The sequence below is a fragment of the Sinocyclocheilus anshuiensis genome, unplaced genomic scaffold, assembly GCF_001515605.1.
Source record: "Sinocyclocheilus anshuiensis isolate Anshui unplaced genomic scaffold, SAMN03320099.WGS_v1.1 scaffold2374, whole genome shotgun sequence".
Taxonomy (NCBI): domain Eukaryota; kingdom Metazoa; phylum Chordata; class Actinopteri; order Cypriniformes; family Cyprinidae; genus Sinocyclocheilus; species Sinocyclocheilus anshuiensis.
Window position 1 is genome coordinate 180,988 of NW_015558713.1, and position 17,399 is coordinate 198,386.

General features: G+C 36.9%; 1 protein-coding gene across 1 annotated transcript; it reads left to right on the forward strand.

Moving 5' to 3' along the window:
- The first annotated feature begins 10,425 nt into the window (after positions 1-10,425).
- Positions 10,426-17,187, forward strand: LOC107681452 (arabinogalactan protein 1-like). Its single transcript, XM_016477754.1, has 4 exons — positions 10,426-10,527; positions 15,764-16,161; positions 17,008-17,039; positions 17,180-17,187. Exons 1-4 carry the CDS (start codon positions 10,426-10,428, stop codon positions 17,185-17,187), a joined length of 540 nt encoding a protein of 179 aa, XP_016333240.1.
- The last annotated feature ends 212 nt before the right edge of the window (positions 17,188-17,399 follow it).

A 17,399-nucleotide genomic window follows, 5' to 3' on the forward strand; every position in this document is an offset into this window, starting at 1 on the left:
TACTGAAATTAGGGTTTATTCGCCAAGATCAGATTAACCTTACACTGATACCATAAAGCATGAAATACATAAAGACTCTTTCAATCATAATAGAGGTACCAATTCAAGCCCCTACTTTATCTGCATTTAAACAATCCAGTAAATATGGACACAAAAGCATATCTCAAGTCGCGTCCTATTCTAACCTGGACTATCAAGCACACACTTTTAGGTTGACAGTGTTTTAAACTCGTAACTTTTGTTTTATCATGCCTCGCGTCCTCCACCATTCTGTAGCGAATCGGCTCAAAGGGGAAATATGACTAATTAATCATAACTAGTTATAATTAATTAAAAATATTTAGATCCGCTGTATGTATTTACTTGACCTCTCAGGGTCAACTGTATGTCAGTTTTAAGATTTTTTATGTTACAATGCATATGAGAACTAGTTTTAAAAGCATTAAACACTTTCAGAAATTGCAAGTATTAGTCAATATCCTGCATGCATGGTCTAACTCATGCTGCTCTATGCATTGCAAATAATAAGTCGTTTCGAACGCATGAAACATTTTCAGTAAGTGCAAGCTTTACTTCCTTAACTGCATGCATGAACTAGCTGTCGCTGCGAAAGAAGCTATACATTATATACATGCATGGTATTGCTTAGATACACTAACTTATAATTGCTGTGCTTAGATGCTCTATCAATGTCTTGTTATGCATAAAATCTCTAAAACATTAGAGCTGTCTATCTGTCTAATTTGAGTGATTTAGATTTTTTCCTCAACTGTAAAGTTTAAACGTTCATGTAGCTTTCTGCTCAGGAGTCTCTCTTGGTTGCTGTGATTAGTGGGCTCCCGGCCGTGAATAAATTTTTGTAATGCTGTACATGCTGCGCAGCTTTAGAATCTGCGTACTAAAGATTCTCCACTCAGAGGACCACAGCAGAGCCAGTGATGGTGTTTGGAAGACTATAGAGCCTGTGGGGTTAGGGGTGAGCCTGTAATACTCAGAGTTAGTATTAATGATCCTGTGTCGGACTAGCGTACACCTGAGAAAAGCGGTGAGAGTGTATAGATGCTAAAGACCTGGTGCTCATGTGTTGTTTGAGGTAGTGATAGTAGCTTCTTGACGGGACGTCGTCACCATATTTCGGGATGGGAATTACCTCGAAGAATTGGATCTGTATTAGAAGTACCTCGAGATACTGAAATATTATTTTGTATTATATTCGGTACGGGAATTACCCCGAAGGTACTTTAGTACTGTATATGATTAACTGGAGGTTATTCAAATTGTCCGTGGTGAAATCAGATTAGTATTGGGAACTTAAAACAGTTTTGGAAGCCAAGCCAGGAGGCCTGAGGATCTCCTCCCTTCATCTGCGGGAAGGCGAAACTTTTGACCTTCCTATTTTAATGATTAAGCACGAGAGGAGAGTTTTTCCTCACATCTCAATTTGAGCAAAATCCGCCGGAGGAGGGATAGATCCTTGTACGGTCTCGAATAACTTGTAAGGTTTGAGAGACTACAACTTGGTCTTTGTTTGAATTAAAATAATATTTTATTTATTATTATTAATATTATTATTTAAATAATATATATACATAAAATAACTGATATCTCATAAATATAAATTATATGAATTTTGTTGAGAAAAAAAGGCAATATCGCGTATCCTAAGAACATATTAATTGAAGATTGTAGTTTTACATATTGATATTGTTTTATAGATGTATAATTGAGTACGAAAACTGTACTAAATATCTTAAGTTGGGTGACCAAGATAAAAGAGAGAGAGAACAAAGAGAAATATTGTATATATAGTCTTTTTGTTAAAACTATATTCTTAATCAAACAAAAATGTATTGAGCCAATGAAAAGTAGCAATATATCTGTAGCTACTGTTGTCTACATATTGAAAAGAACTTGTTTGCATTCACACACACTAAAAAAAAGGATTGTGAGTATCTTTTTTCCGTCTTTCTTCCAAAGAACTTGCTTGTTTACACATTACTCAAAAAAAAAAAAAGAGAGGATTGTGTGTACCTATTTTTTTTCTGCATCATCTTCTACATCTTATTATGACTATCTAGCATTTTCCTTTTCTTCAAAGAATTGTTGGGAATTGCAGTGGTAAACCAGATTAAGTCCCTGAATTGAAGGGACCCTTGAAAAAAAAAAGGAATTTGAGTGATGAACAAATTGATTAGATAGGTGGTCAAAATTGACAAAGGGGTAAATTGACTCATGCTGTTCTCTGAGTGTCTGAGTTGGAGCAGTTGCCATCAAAGCAGCAGAAGTAAATAGACTGGACACTGTTCAACTAGTGGGAGAGAGGCAGAGCAGCAGGCAGAGCAACAACAACAGCAGAGAAAATCTGCCACAGAACCTGTAGTCCTACAAACTACAAAGCAAAAACTGGAAGAGGAAGATCTGGCCTGCACAAGTCATTGCCCCCCCTTCCTACAAACACTTGACTGATTAAAGGTCCAGACAGCTGCAAATGAGGAAGCAAAGGTCTGATGAGGAAGAACTGTATTAGAAGTATTCGAGATGGGAAATACCTCGAGATACTGTAGTATTATATTGTATTATATTCAGGACGGGAATTACCCCGAAGGTACTGTAGTACTTTAGTCTGTAGTCTGTAGTATTGTATTATACAGTATTACATGAATAACTGGAGGTTATTCAAATTGTCAGTGGTGAAGTCAGATTAGTTTAGGGAATTTCCATGAAATTAACTCTCGCTGGAAACGGCTTTTCATGCATGGTATTGCTTATAAACACTTAATAAACACTTGCTGTGCATGAAACCTCTAACTGTTTAGATCTGTCTTTGTGCACGGCATATGAGAACTCCTTTCAACTGCAAGATACATTTTAAGTAAGTGCAAGCATTAGTTGTTCTACTGAAAGCATGAACTATCTCTTGCTGGGAAAGAATCTTTTACAGCATATGCATGCATGGTATTGCACAGAAACTGTCTATATGCATTGCAAATAAGAAGTTGTTTCAAATGCATTAAACATTTTCAGTTAGTGCAAACTTTACTTCCTATACTGCATGCATCAACTGTCGCTGGGAAAGTAGCTTTACATCAAATGCATACATCGTAATGCTTAGATACACTAACTTACACTTGCTGTGCAGAGATATTCTAACATTATCTTATCCATAAAATTTCTAACACTTTAGAACTGTGTATATGCATTGCATATGAGAACTCGTTTCATTGCATATAAGAACTAGTTTCAAATGCATTAAACATTTTCAATGAGTGCAAGTCGATATGTTAGTATTAGTTCTGCATGCATGGACTAACTCTCACTGGTAAAGAAGTTTTTACACCATGTGCATATATGGTATTGGTTAGAAACACTAACATACACACGCTGGGAATATACGCTCTAACATATTTCTGTTATGCATAAAACCGCTAACTGTTTAAAACTGTTTTTGTGCATTGCATACAAGAACTCCTTTCAAATGCATGAAACATTTTCAGTAAGTGCAAACTTTATTACTATACTACATTAACAGCATATGCATGTATAGTTTTGAACAGAAAGTGTCTATATGCATTGCAAATAAGAAGTCGTTTCAAATGCATGAATTGTTTTTTATTAATGCAAGCTTTTCTTCCTATATTGACTGTATGATTTAACTCTCGCTGGAAACGGCGTTTTACAACATATGCATGTAAAAGGCATTATGCACGGTATTGCTTAGATACACTAACTTACACTTGCTGTGTATATAAGCTCTAACACATTTGTGTTATGCATAACACCTCTAACTCTTTAGAACATGCTTTGTGCATTGTATATTAGCCGTCATACTGTCTGCATGAACTACCTCTCGCTGGGAAAGAAGCTTTACAGCATATGCATGCATGGTATTGTCTAGATACACTAACATATAATTGCTGTGCTTAGATGCTCTAACATAATCTTGTTTTGCATAAAATCTGAAACTCATTAGAACTGTCTAAGTGCATTGCATATATGAACTTGTTTCAAAAGCATTAAACACTTTCAGTTAGTTGCAAGCTTTAATTCCATTCTGCATGCATCTAACTCTCTATGGAAAATAAGTTTTAGGCATATGAGATTTCAAATGCATGAAACAGTTTTTATTAGTGCAAGCATTTCCTCCTGTACTACATGCATCATCTCTAACACATTAGAACTGTCTATGTGCATTTCATACAAGAACTTGTTTCAAAAGCATTAAACACTTTCAGTAAGAAAGATATACTTGTAATGCATGCATGATTTAACTCTAGCTGGAAACGGTGTTTTACAGCATATGCAAGTAAATAAACATTTTGCTTAGTATTGCTTAGTTACACTAACTTACTCATGCTGTGCATAGAAGCTCAATTCAAGAAACAGTAAGTCTTTTCAGTAAGTCTAAGCATTAAGTCATTTTTCTGCAATGCATTAACTACCTCTCGACGGGTAAGATGCTTCACAGAAATACATGCAAGTTTTTCTTCCTATACATTGTCTTCAAATGCAACTAAATAAAACAATAATAATAAAAACTGTACTTAAATACCTGTAACTTATATTGGGTTTCAACTAACTGTCCCTGGGAAAGAAGCCATAATGCATGCAAGATATTGCCTTGATTCACAAACTTAAAATTGCTGTGCTTAGATGCTCTAATATAATTTGTTATGTTTAACATCTCTAACATGTTAGACCTGTCTAACTGAAATGTAATTCCTGATATCAAAAATAGCCATTGTTACTAGCAGAAATCAAATTCCTGATATCAAGAATTAGCATATTAACTAGTTAAATTTGAATTGTTGATATAAAGAATTCATATCCTGTGAAGAAACAAAAGTCAAAACAGCTTCTGACGTATTTCTGATATCAGTAATTAGTAGAGTAATTTCTGCTATCTAAAATGGCTTTCTTACTAGTAACAATTACATTCATGTTATCAGTCGATTGAATGGGCGTTATCAGTGGTTATCAGCTCATAGATATGGGCCAGAAGGAGCCTGCTGCGCCTACTGGTAGGCTGAGAAGGCTGTCACCGCACGCATGTATGAAAGTGAAGTTACCACTGGAGTACCAGCAGGGGCGATCGTTTCCCTAATTCCCCAACTGCAAGAGAAGGGTGTTCCTGCACAACCGGAGGCTGCAGTTTCAGGATCGCAGTTCTGAGAAGGGTCTGGCTGCAGCCTTGCACTTGCACTTGCACTCTCAGACTTGCACTCTCAGACACTTGCGCTTCCGCTAGCGCACTTCCACTTGCGGTCTTTTATTTTTTTTATTTTGTTCTACTTATTGATTACTTTTTGTTTGAATCTCTCAACATTTTACAACAGTAGCCAGGTGGTGAAGACAAGAAAAAAAAAAAACTAAATTACAATGTCACTTGCATTCGCCACTTGCACTCTCTGCTACCTGCGAGGTCACTTGCAATCGACACAAATCGTGCATGTTGCCAATGGAGACAAAACGCTGTGGTGATTAAATGATTAAAACTAATTTAGTACTATAACATACAGGGTCCTGCAACAAAAAGTTTTAATACTAAATTATTTTTAATGCACACTTAATACACTTAATATGGCCTAATGTATTAAGATACATTAAGTTAAATTAAAAGATCAAATTCTATATATAGTTATTATTTAATGTACTACAAGGCAAACAGATGGCTATGAACACAATGCGCAAACTTCCACTTGTCCGCCCATACAGCAAAACGCTTAATGTGGCATAATAACGGACTAAGAGTATAAAGGCAATTCAGTAACCTGAATTGTTGTTGACTCAAAGTATATACAGACCATCAAATATGAACGTGCTTATAATTAAAACACATAATGTAACTTAATGGACAAAGACAATGAAGAGCTGTAGACAGTTTATTTTATATGGGAAAACGAACACGAAACTGTGCGTGTTGCATTTATTCTGGGCTCACCTGCTTGCCTGTACATATTAGTTATGTATATTAATAATGTAGAGGAGCATATTGAGTTTGGCCTTTTTAGTCCATTGCGGCATGGGAGGAAAATACTATATACATATTATATTAATAAACTGTATATTAAATTTGATATTTTAATAGCATCTTAGATTAAGCCATGTTAAGTGTTTATGTTTTTCTACAAGAGGAAAACGCTTAACGAGAGACTTTGTGCATTGCGTTCATATGCTGCTGTTCTGGTCACGGATTTGTCCGTGGAGTCTTGTCTTTTTCTTGCAGGACCCTGTAAGTTATAGTATTAAATTATTTCACCTTAAGTCTTAGTTTCTTGAAATATACTGTATATTGATTAGCCCCCTTAAGCTTAACTAGCTCATTATCAGGCATCAAAGATGGAATCAAATAAAATCAGTATTTGCAGTCACTAATTACAGCCTAATTAATTAATTAATTAATTACATTAGTTGCTGCATGGACAGAAAGGCTGTAGGCTTCAACTCCTGAGATAAAGTGACGAGACATGTGGCCAAGTATGGTGACCCATACTCGGAATGCATTTATCCCATCCAAAGGGCACACTCACAGCAGTGAACACACACACACACCGTGCCCGGAGTAGTGGGCAGCCAAGTAGGCCCTTTTTAAAAAAAAAAAAAAGAGTAGTAATATAATAATAATTAAACATGGGGTCAATAGATATTTTCTTATTTTACAGCTGAAGACCAAAAAGGCAAAGAAAATCAGTCACAGCAAGCTGGTCAAACCAGTCCTGATGAATGAGGAATGAACATGGCCTTCTTGTGTCCAAACAGAAAGACAGAGAGCTGAAAAGTTGCACATTTCCATTGGTATGTCTGTATTCAAGCAATGCAGTAATGTGTGGTACAGCATTGATGTTGATCTCTCAAAAGACAGCAGTTATAGTTACTTCAAGTCAGCAGTTATCATTTTTCACATATACATCTGTTTAGCTCCTAGAACGAGCAAATCAGCTGTGCCATCACCTTAGGAATTTGGGCAGGAATGACCCATACTCGGAATTAGTGCTCTGCATTTATCCCATCCAAAGTGCACACACACAGCAGTGAACACACACACACTGTGAACACACACCCGGAGCAGTGGGCAGCCATTTATGCTGCGGCGCCCGGGGAGCAGTTGGGGGTCGGTGCCTTGCTCAAGGGCACCTCAGTCGTGGTATTGAAGGTGGGAGCGAGCGCTGTACATTCACTCCCCCCACCTACAATCCCTGCCGGTACGAGACTCGAACCCGCAACCTTTTTAGGTTACAAGTCCGACTCTCTAACCTAATGGCCAAGGAAATGACTGAATATGGTGAGTACTGACACCCAGAGGCGTACCTAACATGAAGTGGGGGCCCCAGGCAAAATTAATCAGTGAGGCCCTTCTAAAATATTTTTTTTTGTTAATGTATCTTTGTTACCTAGTGATATAATTATACAACATATGAAATGTGGACAAAACACATCTAACAATGCACAAAACAAGACGTGCGCTCTCTCTCACTCGGATGTGCACGCTCAAACCTGTGCACTCAAATCTATTTGAAGGAGGATTTAATGTTGCCAGAAGCCCATCAACCACCAGAATTCCATGACTGACTGCTGAAATAACAGAGTACCTTTCAATTGTAAAAAAAATGATGGATCTTTGTTAGCATTTCCAGGCTGATTTTGGTCAGTGAATTCTCGTTATTTTAATACTTAGCCTAATAGCTATTTGAATTAAGTGCCTATTCTGAACAGGTATTTATTGTATTATTTTATGTATATCAGCAAGTGAACGAGTTGCGGCGAAGCTCATGAAAAATTTTTTTTGTTTAGTGGTGTAGGCTATTTGCAGTCTTCGCGAGACACGAATATCTTTTGTGTAGCCTAATGAATTCAAGCACAATATCGAACGGAGAAAAAAATACTTATAATTTTTATTGAATTAGGCTGTAAAAAACGGGAATGTTAAAATATTTAAGGCACAGTAGTTGCATGACAACCTAGCCCGTTGTCATTTGCTTATAGAAACAATGATGAATAAAATGTTTTATATTTGGTTTGGAGTGGAATAGAGTGTGGGCAGAAACATAAATTGGTGCCTATGCTTACCGTTGTCCTGTTTCCTCTTTTCCTCCTCTTTTTTTCGCTTCAGGCTGCCTGCTAGATTTGTCCTCTTCTTTATGTTTAACGTGCGTGTTTATGTGTGCGTGCGAAAGCTTTTTTCAGTACATTCCTAAATTGCGCAAGCTCAACTTGGATTAAAAACGCTCGGGTCCCGCGTTCTGCTCCGCTCCAGGTCATGCATTTTCTAATCTACAGCACCGCGAGGACGCGCTGCAGGCGGCCGAGTAGGCAAAAGCATAACCAGTGTATCGAGAGTGTGGGCCCCATAGGGGGGATGGAGTAGAACACTGCATTTCAGCCCGGGCCCGACGAGCCCCGACTTTTTTACGCCCCCTCGGGCCGGGCTTCGGGCCAATTTTCACGTCATAGTTCAGACGCGGGCCGGGCCTCGGGCCTGTTTTAGGCTTCTCCTTATTTTATATTTTAGATATCCATCAATTAGTGATGAAAAAAATGAAATAACACGAGACCATGCTACCGCGACTATCACGAGCGGCTCGACGGTGTTTAGTGTCCTGCAAAATTTGTAATATTTACTAATAAATAGTTTTTTCTGTGCCGGTGTTGCAAGGATGAACTTGCCGATCCTGACTCGCCATCTCCTCATTAGACGCGCCTTTAGAGAGAAGTGCATCTTTACGGATTATGATTATGATTATAATGAGAGAGTTTTTGTTTTTGAATTGTTTTATTTCGTTAAGTAGTAATTTAAAGCCTTCTATAGATATATTTATCATGTCTGTGTGAGGCATGTATTCGCTGAGTTTTGTTTCATTTTTGTGAAGAGCGCCTGTTCAAGATGAGACGGCAGAAAACGCATCATTCTTTATTTTATAGAAGCACAACGTTTTGTTGATATTGTGAGTGCACACAAATAAAAGTAGACCCTTTACAACTGTAAATGATATATTACTCTTACTTTTATGAGCAAAAATGACGGCATAATCACTGAAAAAAATGCAAGTGATCGCACTGGTGCAAAGAGCGCTTCTTCCACTCTGCGCACAAAATATTGGATATAGCGCACATTTATCTAGGTTTAACGTTTAAAGGATATGATGCGATTTCAAGTTTTCCTTTCTCTTCCTCTGGTGCTCAGGGGCCTCATTTATAAAATACTGCCTAGAAAGAATCCTAAATTTGATTTTACGATAATTTCTCAAAGTGCGTACGTGTGATTCATAGAACGAACGTACGCACAGAAAACGTGCGCATCTCTTTTAGATGTGAAATCTATAAATTGCGTATGATCTTGAAATTGTGCGCAGCTGAACAGTTTCAGATCTCCGCCCTGTAAACAATGTCTAATTAATGTATTTGACTTATAAAAGAGCACCTGACCATATCCAACTCTTTTACAAGCGGCAAGAATGGCTTATATTTCCAAAATCCTGCAGCACTCCGGCAAACAAAAGTGCGTACGTCTGCTCAGACCCTGACGTGGCGCTAAGCTCTCTTCCACATCAAAGATTTATAAATATGAATGTTGCCGTGGATTTTTGCGTACGCACACGGTGACCGACGAACTGGGATTGAACATATTCAAGCAGTTCAACACGACTGAGCACGTTCCTGCGTGAGGCGTGCTGTCTGTTCGCCCGAATCCAACTCCATACCGAGAAAAGAGATTCTCTGCGTCGGGAAGAGTTTGCTCTTAGTTGACCCGAAGGCCCAACCGGCTGAGGTGTGAGAGCACCAAGTCCCTGTGTTCACACAACTGATCCTGAGATTAAGCTAGTATGAGCCAGTAATCGAGGTAATTGAGAATACCCTGCTCTCTCAGGGGGAAAAGAGCTGCCTCCGCAACTTTCGTGAAAACACGGGGCGAAAGGGACAGCCCGAAGGGCAGGACCTTGTACTGAAATGCTTGTCCTTCTAACTTGAACTGCAGGAAAGGTCTGTGGTGTGGACGGATCGAAACATGAAAGTACGCGTAATTCAGGTCTATTGCTGCAAACCAATCCTGGGGACGGATGCCCCTGAAGATGCGCTTCTTGAACGGTAGCTTGATAAGGGCCCGATTCAAGACACGCAGGTCCATGATTGGCCGTAACCCACCACCTTTCTTGGGTACAATGAAATAAGGGCTGTAAAACCCCGTCTTCATATCGGCTGGAGGGACCGGCTCTATCGCGTCCTTCGTCAGTAGGTCTACGATCTCTGCACGCAAGAAAGTGGCATCTGCAGCCTTTACTGAAGTGAAGTGGACGCCCCTGAACTTGGGAGGACGCCAGGCGAACTGAATCGCATAGCCGAGTCTGATGGTCTGAAGGAGCCAACGAGACGGACTGGGCAGCGCTACCCAGGCTCCCAGATACCGTACAAGTGACACCAACGGAACCACCGATGAACCAGCAGTGGGGCAGTGAAGAGGAACGCAGGGACCCGGCCAGGGCATCTCGTGACGGGTCCAAAGCGGTGCAACACTTACCTGCGTTCGAGCAGAGGGTGTGTGAGTAGTACAATTGATAGCACTCTCGAAACGCCCACTGCTGCTCACTGGCGAGAGAGGAGGGTGAGTGCGATCCGGGACTGGCCTGTCCACAACTCCCCGTCCCCCCTGGGGACCCAGAGATAGAAGAGATTGCAGAGAGAATATAGGGCCCCATGTGCCATCAGATTTGATTGACGAGGGTCATAAAAATTCCACCCCACCCCCCATACTGGACACCTGTTGGACACCTGTTCCTGTACACCCCCCATCAAACTGTCCCTCTGTTTATCCACCCCAGCGATCCGAAGGAATTTATGATTGTTTGGGAATGTGTTTTTTGTGTGGGTCAGTTGAAACTGTTCAAAACTATGTGCTTTAAACTTTAAATTGTGAAACGTGGTATGATTAAACGGGATAAGGGACGTTTTTATTAAAGTTTTTACACACATTTCAAGAAAAACATCAAACATTGACTATTTTTTTCCAGAAAAGAGTAAAAAACGGATCAAGACGAATATTTAAGTGTTGTTAATTTAAAAACTAGTTCGAGTTTGACAAAGTTAAACAAAAAGAAAAGTAGGCTACTGACCATCTATCTAAAACAAACAAAAAAAGTATCAGGTACGTTCGTTAAACAGTACATGGCAGTCAAAACCTTGTAACATTACAATTTAAAAGTTTGAGAGTTTGTTACTAGTTAGAAAAGAAAAGAAAAAATGCTGGCTTATCTTACCGTGATCTAAAACAAAAAATATCAGACCGTTAAGCGCCCGTAGTCAAAATCTATGTTGTACTCTACCATTAGATACAATTTAAAACTAGTTAGAGTTTGTCACAAGTTAAATAAAAAGAAAAATGCTGACCATCTATCTAAACAAAAAAAAGTATCAGATAGTTCGTTAAACAATACGGCACTTTTTCTATGTTACAATTTAAAAACTATTTAGAGTTTGTTACCAGTTAGAAAATAAAATAAAAATGCTGATCTAAAACAAAAAGTATCCTTCCAGATATGTTCGTTAAAACACCAGCATAAGATACTTGTCAAAATCTATGTTGCACTCTACCATTAGCTACAATTTTAAAAAGCTAAACCTTGTTACTGACAGAAAGTCAAACAAAAGAAAAAAGACCTGCCCATCTTACGCTGATACATCATCACATGCTGCGGTCAAAACACAGAATGTTTATGTCCGGTCCCACTCAAACCACACCCACTAACCGACCCTAACACATCCCTAAGACCGGAGACCGCAAAGATAGATTTAATGTATGTTAAAATAATTAAACAAAGTAATATTTTTAATAAATCGACATCATTTCTTAATTGATGAAAACATTCTACCTGTTTTTAACATTAGAAAAATTTTTTACTTTAAAAATTAGGATAGCCTAAAGAAGTTTTCCTTCTAAACAAATGCCGCCAAAGCCACAGGAAAAATGTTTGTTTTTTATTTTAGTTTAGTTTAGTTATTCACACTTAATTTAGTAATTCCTTTATTTACTCTTTTGTTTTTGTCAAGCTTAAGACTTCTGGCTTGCTATATAAATATGCTTTTTTTTTCACTTTAAAATTAGGTTACACAAGTTTTCTTCTAAACAATCACCTCTAAGCCAAAGGAAAAGTTATTAGTTATTTAGTTATTCACACTTAATTTACTAGCCTAAATCCTTTAATCGGTCTTTTATTTTTGTCAATATTAACTTCTATCATGCTATATCAGTTAAAACTCACACACGCGTATGCGTATGCAAATATCTAACTGGAATGAAAGCTAATGTTTTGGGGAGTCTCGTTGATTTCTTGCTGTAAGACTTGTGCTTACTTCTGTTAGCTATCAGTTGAAACAGAAATACGTAATTAAACGTCTAAACATTTACAACATTACACGAAATGTAAAATATCACGGCTCACGCACCACAATGAAACGAGAGGTTTGAAGATGGTGCGCAGAATTTGTGATGCAGTGCTATAGGCTAACCTATCAGTTAAAGGGGTCATATGATGCGATTTCAAGTTTTCCTTTCTCCTAGTAGTGTTATAAGCTGATTGTGCATAGATAAGATCCCTGAAGTTGCAAAGACTAAAGTCTCAAAACCAAAGAGATATTCTTTATCAAAGTTAAGACTCTGCAATTGATCAAACATATGCTCACTGTCTGCCGCTGGCCGCTTGTTTGTTACTTTAAAAAAACAAAAACTTATATTTAACAAACAAAAAAAGCTCCAAACGTTTTTCTAACACAAAAACGTAATAAAAAAACGAAACGAAGTGAATCACTTTGCCATTACATACAAAACTGAACTATTTTAATAGCTCGAACAGTAGTAGCCTATAAGCTGTTTTGGGAGAAGGGGAAAAAAAGACGGGCTCGGGTCGGAAATTCTGATAAGCTGTCGGACACGGGCCGGGCTAGGATCTGAGCATCTCAAATCTAAATTTGAGGCCCGTATTGCAAGCCGTTTTAGCATTAAAAACTCCTCGCTGTACTAGTCATAATTTAGTTTTGACTAGTCAAAATTCCAATTCCAGATATCTATTCTGCAATTTTGACTCGTCGTTATTGGAATTAAGATATCTACAATGTGATTATGACTAGTCATTATATGCATGACTACAATGTTATTTTGACTAGTCATAATATACATTCTAGATATCTACAATGCTATTACGACTAGTCATATTGCTCCATTGACTTCCATTGCAAAATATTTTCGGATATCTACAAAAGAGTTTTGACTAGTAGAAATTGTAATTAAAGAAATCTATAATTGATTTTGTACTAGGCATAATTCTAATTAGAGATATCTCAAATTACAATTCTACTAGTGATAATTAAATTAGAGATATCTCTAACTGAATTCACACTAGTCAAAATTATAATTCAAGATATCTCTAACTGGTGTTTGACTAGTCATAATTATATTGCAGATATCTTTAATTCATGATTTCTTAATGATATCCAAAATACATTTGTAGATATCTGAAAGTCATTTATTACTAGTCAAATTACAGTTGTAGATATCTTGAATTGGATTTTTGACTAGGCAAAAATTAATGAGATATCTTGATTTGGAATTCTTCCTATTAAAATCTCATTTAAAGATATCTGCAATTTAATTATGGATATCTCAATCAGATATTTGACTAGGAAGATCTTTCTTTGGAGATATCTGCATTGAGCTATGTGGCTAGGAAGAATTTCAATGTAGATATCTGGAATTAACAATGTGACTAGTCAAAATTCCTTTATAGATATCTTGCCTAGTCAAAAAAAAAAAAAAAAAGAAGATATCTTAATAGTGTATTCAAATCTTTGCTAATCTCTGCCTTTTCTTTCTTGCCAACCAATAGGCATATGTCATTTCAAAACACACCGGTCTTCAGGAGCGCGCCAAAGAAGTCTGACGACTAGCTTTTTGTTTTGCAGGTGGATTAACTCATTATCCTAGCCCAAAGTAATTTACAAACATTTTTTTAAGTTTGTCAGTTATATAACTTATAAAATCAAATTAATATATCAGGAAGTGACTGGTTTTCTAATGTAATCGTAGGTTATGAATTAATGTTCATCCATAATTTTTTATGTACATTGCATGAAAAATTGTCGTTAATACAGTTGTTAGGCTTCCGTTCTTTTCATTAAGCCGTTAAAAGTAATTGGAAATGTCTTTAAAGGTTCTGAGTGCAAGTAGCAACGTAAATTGGATATTTTATGTATTTATGATGAGTAAATTCTCTTTTTAAAAACGCTATCCTGTCTAGCTGCATCGCCCTGTTTGCTTTATGATATACAGGATAATTATGTATATCATTTTTACTTCACTTTAGTTATGAAATTGTGGCATTGTTGCGAGCAGATAAACCACAGAAAAGATCCTGGCATTCCTAAAGATCAACTGCTCTTTAAATCAACAAGATCCCTTTAACCAAACAATACGGAGTAAAAAAATTAGTTAAGGGCTCAATTACCTGTCATTTATAGTTAATTTGTTAACACCAGGAATCAGTGATTGTTTCCATAGGTATTTATGAAAACTCATTTCAGGGAGACTAACCTATAGTCATTTAGTCCAGCCTAAATTTTGTTAAAGAATAATTCATGAAACCTATAACAACTCTTTAGTTTTATAAAATTCTGCTTGTGTCTATCCAACAAATCTATGTGATTTTTAAATTTTTTTCTTTTCTTTAATTGTTCTGTGAACAGGTTTCTGCATCTTTTGGTGTATTGCATTAGTACACAAAACAAAACTATCCTGCATACGTGAATAGTTTTATTACTTTATTTAACGGACTGCCTAGGATAATATCTGTTGTCAGACTGAAATACATGATGGCAAGTTTTAATAATTTTTTGTCCTATACTGTTATTTTGTTAAGTAGACACCAGACAATTAATGCCATAATAGGCATTTAAACAAAACGTTTTGCATACGTGAATAGTTTTATTATTACTTTATTTAACGGACTGCCTAGATAATATCTGTTGTCAGACTGAAATACATGATGGCAAGTTTTAATAATTTTTTGTCCTATACTGTCTTTTTGTTAAGTAGATTTTATAACGCATGTAATGTTTCTCTCAGTTTTCTCTCAGCCAACAAGCTTTCAATTAGGTTTCAGTTAGTAACATAAAACTATGTTAATTAACATGAAAAATAATTATGTAGCATTTACTAATGCGAGTCTCTCTCTCTCTCTTTCTCTCTCACACACACACACACACACACACACACACACACACACACACACAAAGAGCACAATATATAAAACGTTTGTAACACTTTTCAATAAGGATTTAGTTTTTAACATTATATAAGTTAACATGAACTATATTTATATAGTATTTATGAATCTTAGTTAATATTATGTTCAAAATTGACTACTACATTATTAATTAAAATTTATAGTTAATGTACATCAGTTACTGTACCATGAACTAACAAACATTTTTTTAATAACACAAATACAGTAAAAATATGTTGTTCATACTTAGTTTGTTAGTTGTGAATTAATATTATTTAACTATATTAGTTAACATGAACAACAATTATATAGCATTTATTAATGTTAATTAATGTTAAGTTAAAAATGTTTTAATACATTATTAAAATTTAAAGTTGTACCTTAACATTAGTTTATGTACTGTGAATTAACATGAACATGAATATTTTAATGTTAACCTAGCCTTAGTGATTAAATCATGATTTTTTTTCATTGTTGTATTTTTGTCCTTTTCATTTCAGGAAATACATTGTGACCCAGTAAACTTTACCCAGCCTTCAGAAGCTCCTCCCTTTGCTCAGTCTTCAATGGCTCTGTCCTCAGTCCAGGCTCCAGTTGTGCCGCCCTCTGCCCAGCCTCTAGTGGCTCCGCCCTCTGTCCACCCTCTAATGGCTCCGCCCTCTGTCCACCCTCTAGTGGCTCTGCCCTCTGCCCAGCCTCCTGTTGTTCCTCCCTTTCCCCCGACTCTAGTTGCTCTAGTCTCTGACCAGGAATCAGACATTTTCCTTGAAGACCAGTCACCACTTAGTCCTCTATCTCCCCAGTCATCAGTCATTGATCTTACAGATCAAGAGAGGTCTGTTTCCCCTACTCTTTCCTACCAGGATTCCCCTCTTCACTATGTGGCACCTATAGATGAGTATGTTCCTATAAGTCACTAGTAATTCTTAAAAAATATTTGTATGCATTTTTTTTATGCAAAGAACTTCAGTTGTGTCACATACAGCAACTTTGTCACTAGTCTCTGTACTGAAATGAACCAGATGAATGATGTGAGTTAAAATCAATGAATTTGTTTGTTCTTAATCATTTTAATGTGTTAACATTAACTACAGCAGTGCTACACTGCTCTTTGCATCATATATTTAGCAAGAACTATTAATGTATGAATCGAACCCACAGAGCCCATTCACACAAAATGCATAAAAAACAAGTCTCAGGCAATGGAATCAACACTTTAAAAATTTCAATAAAAGTTTTTAAAATGTAAAAAGAGGTAAGAGATGAGAACACCATTTAAAGATGCCTGTCTAGTGCAGTAGAGTAGAGTTAGTAGAGTTAGTAGAACTCAGTAGAGTTAGAATGCAGTACAGTACAGTAGAACACAAAGAATAAGACTGCCTACAGTCTGCATTCCATACATCCTTTTATTATATTCATGTTTGTGCTTTACAGACAACTCATAGAACAGTAGAATTGCAAATTCTTGTGCATGCACTTAAGATGGGTTACATGAGAGCTATAATGACAGTCTTCACTCCTATCGGTTAAACTTTTCTCAAATTTGTTGCATAGCTGTACATGCCTACACCCTGTAGGCAGTGGTTGCTGTCACTTAGCCTATGTCTCCAAAGCCGCCAGCAAATGCTTTGTCCTTGGAAGTCTCTGTATGTCTGAACGGGTCTTTATGCAACTAGCAATATTTGAAAACATACAAAAGTGTTCAGCATTTGACTGAAACCTGTCCAATCTTTATCTCTTGCAGGGTTGACCTACAAACCTACAAAAAACTGCTAAGTAAAGTTGATGAAAACCTAAAAGTGAACCAAATCAACATATGCAGAGAAAACATACTGCAGTGCAGTCTGCAAGCATTTAAGCGGCGAAGATTTAACCCAGAAGCAAAACTGGATATAGTTTTTGTTGATGCTGAGCAGAAAGGTGAAGGGGCCACTGCCCCTTCAATGAATGCCATCCATCAGTCAAAGATTTTCCAGGGCCATGTGAAAGATCGGAGTTTGGCTCTTGACACTCAAGGTCAGTACGCCTGCCAAAACAAAACACTTTTGTGTCAGGTTACGTTGTAATGCTAAATATAATGGTAGAATTGTGTGTGTTATGACAACGTGATCTCATGATAATTCGTATGTATTTTAC